General features: G+C 32.3%; 1 protein-coding gene across 1 annotated transcript; it reads right to left on the bottom strand.

Annotated features, from left to right (window-relative positions):
* Window positions 1-1,109: 1,109 nt before the first annotated feature.
* LOC127729649 (uncharacterized) lies at window positions 1,110-3,394 on the bottom strand. Its single transcript, XM_052237501.1, has 3 exons — window positions 2,729-3,394; window positions 2,227-2,290; window positions 1,110-1,502 (listed from the first exon to the last, which is right to left on the bottom strand). The coding sequence occupies exons 1-3, from the start codon at window positions 3,230-3,232 to the stop codon at window positions 1,171-1,173; spliced, it is 900 nt and encodes a 299-aa protein (XP_052093461.1). The 5' UTR covers window positions 3,233-3,394; the 3' UTR covers window positions 1,110-1,170.
* Between the last annotated feature and the right edge of the window lie 2,660 nt (window positions 3,395-6,054).

The following is a 6,054-nucleotide window of genomic DNA, read 5'->3' as shown; positions in this document are numbered from 1 at the left end:
GTAAAACATTAAAAAATAGATTGCTCTTTTTAGATCATCGTGGGAACAATTGGCGATGACTGTAAAAAATAAGCCGGTCCGTTTGGAGGAATTTAACTCGTTTAAATTTGAAACGCTTGAATGATATAAAAATAAGGAGATGTGGTATGATTGCCAATGAGGCAACTATCCACCAGGGTTCAAATGAAATGGATGCAAGCAACTAAAGATCACCGTACGACCTTCAAAAATGAGAAAACCCCATTCAGTATAGTCAGCTCGGGGTTGGATGAAAAACTGAAATCACATTTCCATCTGCCATGTCAAACTTTACAGTTTGTTGTTGAAGTTTCTCGTAGTCTGTCTGATCATTCGATAATGTAAAAGAGTAGGTGTTTAGTGTTGATTCAACAAAGGACTTTAATGATTTATCGCGTTGGTAGAATCATGGTGTCATGCTCGGATGGAGTGTGGTAGGTCTTGGGTTCGATCCCCGTCTGGGTTGAGACAAAAACTTTTAAAAAAAATACAAAAGGGGAAATAACTCTCATATGGAGTCCCCGGACCGCTTCGGTCAAAATTATTCTTAAGATCCTGAGGATATAACGAGCAAATAGTTGAAATAGTTTTGACATAATCTTTTACGATTGCCAAGAGGATGCGCACACAAGACAAACAGTGTTTGGGGAGATAACTCTTACAATAAAAAAAATTCGGTTAAATAGGGTCAGTTTCAAAAGCGCAATAACTGTTCGATATCATATGCAAAAATTCTAAGCGACATCTTGCGAAACCACTATAAACCGCAAGACACAAATGTGGCGGAAGAAGTAAAATGATAATCAAAACAAAATCAATAGGTCTTTCCACAGAAAAGTGGAAAGACCTAATTATTGTATGGCATTCTGAACTAGATGTTATGAAGCGTAAATGTTTTTTTTTTCATATAGTCTGGAAGAGCTGGGATGTAAAATAGTTATCCCACTCGAACTTGGTGTGTCAGTGTAAGATAACCCTCCGCCCTCCGGCCATCGGGGTGATCTTACAGTGACACACCGCGTCCTCATGGGATAACTATTACATACCTACTACATATGATTTCTGATTATGAATTTGTTCACGAAAAGTGGTTATGTAATCACATATATTGAACAAAGTCACACACATGTCAATACTGTTACGAAAACATTTTTATTTGGGCCTTTTTCGATGTCTTACAGGTGAGATTTTTCTGTGGGATGTTTCCCATTTTAATTCCGCTTTCTTCTGTATGCATTGCTTATCGATGCCGTAATTGAAATGTTTAAGAAATGTTTCTGAATTTTCTTTTGGATATTCAGGGATCGGTACACATAAATTGTTTTCCTCCTCACCACACGAGATACTAAATGCTCCTTTTCCATGTTGACACAATACTATTTTTTTGCTGGCTCCATTTCCTTGATAGTCAATCTGGTAGAGTGATATATCATTCTTCATTTGAAAACTTATATTCAACTGATCGTCCCAAATTGATAAAACAACTGTAACAGAAAAAATAATTATATATTTCTTATTTTTACATGCAGTTTACTTAATCTATACAATAATTTCCGTTAATGTTGATTTTATTTTCTCTTAAAATGCAATAAATTTTAGCGTTATGCAAAATTATAACAAAGAAATGTGCGTTAGTTTGGAGTTACAATCATTCAGGCGAACTGTACAAAATAATGAACTACTCAACAGACTTTTTTTTTTGTTTCACATATAAAAAGTGCTTGTAAATATATACACATAATTTGTTTTTCAAATAGGGATATTTGTTTAAATTTTAAGATACACGATACGTTAAAATTAAAGACTTTGTTGAGTTGTAGTAACTGCTTGGTTTCAGTGTTCTTGATGAGGATGAATCTAGAAAAGCAATCTGTGCACATCGAATCTATAGAGTACTATTTTTATTGATTTTGTATTTGTTGATATGAACATCATATAAAGACGATCTCATCCGCCAGTCAGTAAATGAGCAAATATAAGTTTGGTAATGAAAATGGCCACAATCAATTCATTTTCCACATTTATTTTTCATTTTTGAGATTTTGAATATTATAACAATATGCATGAACTGTTTAAAAGTACGCAAAATTTGTCCCTGTATCTCTTTGTAGCATTTGTTGAAATTTATTCAGACCTATTTCTTTTGAAATAAAACGTAGATCCACGAAATATAAAGATGTAAGATAACGACAAACCATGTATACGTACTATTTAGGTCTTTGACAACTGATCCTTCCCGAATCCTTTCAGCTAAGGGCCCTTTTTGGCATGACTGAAAAACAGTAAATACAAAATATACTATTTACAGACATCTGTTCTTATCAGATGCAGTTTTCGTTTGAAAAAAAACCCCAGACAAGTCTAAAAGATGCATAAAACTAATCATATTGGTAGTAATAATATAAGTGATAATAATAATCATGATAAAAAGAATAAAAAGAAGCAAAATTGAAACAAAACATCTAGTTATATAATTAAAAGTGAAAGTACTTGCTATCTACAATCTTTAAATATATTTTTAACGGGTAGTACAACCAATTATCCCATCATTGGTAAACATAAAAGCACTATGACAGTTTTCTACATGTCGGCAGATTCAATTGTCTTATTCGTAACGGGGTATCATTCAAAATAAAAATATGAATGTCTGACTGTCGCCTAAATGGCTTAGTTATAGAATCTCAGTTTATATATAAAGGTAAAGTCCTACCCTTTCAACAATTGAAATTGTTATAAAGACCGTCACTATTACCAATATCACTGCTACAAAGAAGCATACAATTGACCCAATCAAACATTTCATATATGGTTGTACTTTTGCAGGTCCACAGTTCGCTAAACATTTCTCTTCAACAGTAACTCGACTGGCTTCGTTTGGCAAAGATTTATTATAAATATCTGACTGACTGTTGCTTTGAACAATATCCGGACTGGCTTCGCTCCCATTATTGTTTCGCAAAGATATGTTACAAACATCTGACTGACTGCTGTTTTTAGAATGTTCTGAACTATTTTCTGATTGTGGTTCAATGCTTCCTTCTTCTTTGTCCAGTTCAATTTGTGGTAGAAGTTTTTCTTTTTCTGTTATATCACTTGATGGTACTTCATCCGTTTCATGTGACATATGAGTTTTAGATTCTGTGTTTTCATTTTGCAATGAATGTTCATCCTCTTTCGTTTTATCTGACAACTCTAAGATCAACGGAGAAGCCATTGATCAAAGTTAATAGTTTCATGTATATGATCTTTGTCAGTCGATCCTTTTTTATTTTTTAAATGGAACTGAATAGATCTTGAATATATGTCTTTAAAATTGATTCCATAATTTGTCAAGTGGAATTTCCTTACCAGGTAAATTCCGAGTGATATATTAAAGTGTAAATTTACCATGTTTCCATATCATAAGATCTATTTTTAGAAACTGGGTATTTATCGGTTATGTTAAATGTTTCTTTACATATCATTTATCCATATTTGACTAAAGCGTGACTCTTTATCTACTTTGACCCCAGAACACGATAATTTTCGACTTCCACTTTTTAAAATGCTGCAGACGTTTTCTTCTTTCTATGTTAAATATAATTTGAAGATATAAATAGAAAAATGTGTTAAACGCATTTCCATTCCATTAATAAAAATGACAAAACACCGATTCATTGCAGGTTGAAGGAATAATATTCTGGCTATAAAGTAAGGTTTAATCCACCATTGTCTACATAAGGAAATGCCTGTACCAAGTCAGTAATATGACAATTTATTTCCATTTGTTTAATGTGTTTGAGCTTTTGATTTTGTAATTTGATAAGGGACTTATTTCAAATTTTCCTTGGAGTTCGGTATTTTTGTTATTTTACTTTTTTATTGCAACACAAAAATAACATCGAAACCAAAACTTGCTCTACGGTCAAACTCGCTTGACAAAAAAGAAATACTGTATACATCATCGGTGGAATTTCTCATTGAACTATGATAGATTACCCGTCAAACTGAACCATAAATATAAAAAATTAACTTGAATGTAATTTGATACTGAAAATATTGAAGATTTTATCAATACATTCTTATCAAATATTTAATAAAACTACCTTTTATTTGAATTTCATTCTCCTATTAATATATTTTCCTAATGACCTTATTTGACAGTTAATGTGTACTAACCCGCCATAAAAACGAACAGAAAGTTTATATTGAAACTAGACAGAATGTTTTCGAGAGGAGATTGTTTTCTACTGTTATAGCAAGACTAGAATTTCTCTTGTTTGGTAGTTTTGGCTTACTCTTCCGGGATACCTAAAATCACATCCGGATTTTGGTAGGGATCGTGTTCCTAATGCAGTCGTTAGTTTTTTGTGTCGTGTTTTTAAATTGTTTCATCGATTTGTTTTAAATGTTTGTGTCTCCTCGTTTGCCATGGTATAGTCTGCTTTTCTCTGGTATCATATGTTTCTTTTTTATTAATCTACAGGTAAAGGAAAATTTGAAAATGCAATAATTTTACCAAATATGATGTATCACTCATCCTCCTTATAATGTACAAATACATTGTATATTTGTCTTCGTCTTTCTATGATAATATAGGAGCAGTGAACATTGTTGCACTGGCTTGTTCAGCTGTTTTACTCTGTATCAAGTTTAGATAATCAAAATGTATTTAATCAAGATAAAATGAATTAAAGTTTTGGCATGTGGATGTTACAAACAAAGTATGCTATCCAAACTTGCGAAATCTGCTTAATAATTAAACTAAAAACTGAGGTTCCAGTTCATGTTGATGGTCATGTATCATGATAATAATAATTGCAATGATGATGATGATAACGCCTTAAATAAAAAGCATGGACATACTTTAAAATGTTTGAAAGCATACAAACAACGTGCATAACATGAAAGCCTAAAGTGGTTGCAATATTCTTAGGTTTACACCAATTACATATTGTAATGATACAAATAAAGAGCATGGGCTTAAGGGTTTGATTAACTTTTCAAATTATCATATGGAAACTAGGGCTTTAACTCACTTAGCCAAAATTGATCGTTTGAAATTCTTGCAATGGAGCGTTTTTTTGTGAAAGGTAAATAAAGAAGAAAGCATTGAACGCTCCATATTGATAGAGTGTTATTTTCACTTTCTAAAACAGGGTTGATACCGCAGTTGATATGGTTATTTGGAACAGCTAGTCCAAAAGGGTATCGTCAGCTAGCAGTCACTGCTTCGGTACTGAAATGTTTTTAACATACTTTTAACAAAATCAGAGATTTAAAAATTTTGAAATTATTTAAAAATCTACGGTATAGACTCCCTCAAGCAATGTTGACCTTAGATTAATGTTGCTATCCTTTTTTGTTTTTGGCAATACAGCTCACGTACTCAAATACTGATACAGCCCTTGGTTTCAATTTTGTATGCTTTTACGTTCTTGATGAAGGTCAATCTAGAAATGCGCTTCGGACGCACCAAATTTATAAAATGTTATTCTAATTTACTTTGTATATCTAGGTTAATCGCATCTATTTAAACGAACTTAAAATAAAGACATTAGAAATTCTCTTCAGTCAGCTTCATAACTTGACTAGAATATAAAATTCGAAAGTAAAGGTCGGTTGATATAAAAGAGATGATTTTAATTTTCCATCTCGAAGTTTTCATGTTCGGTATTCCTATTCAAGAAGTCCTGCATATGGAGTAATAACTCCCAGTTGATACGATATTTCAGGATTTCCCTTTAATGATTCAACTTTAAGGGATTTGTGTTGCTTTTGCTTTAGTTTTCTGTGTAGCATTTGAGCTACTTTATTTTTCAAAGTATGCGTTTTTCTTAAACGTATCGGTCTTGTGTATCACTTGTCCAGAAAAAGCTATTTTCATTCCAAACCTTAAGAACCGTTTATTTATAAGGGTTACAAATCTTGCATCTACCGAAAATTCGGAAATGTAAAACGGTTGGACAATAAATCCATCCGCTATTCTTGTTATGCCTTATGACATGAACAATTTTCGAATTGTATGATACATCATACGACTGATGTCATTACAAG

Source organism: Mytilus californianus, unplaced genomic scaffold, assembly GCF_021869535.1.
Source record: "Mytilus californianus isolate M0D057914Y unplaced genomic scaffold, xbMytCali1.0.p SCAF_2, whole genome shotgun sequence".
In the NCBI taxonomy this organism is placed as follows: Eukaryota; Metazoa; Mollusca; class Bivalvia; order Mytilida; family Mytilidae; genus Mytilus; species Mytilus californianus.
Note: the sequence above shows the minus strand (reverse complement) of the source record. Positions and strands in the feature narration are given on the sequence as shown.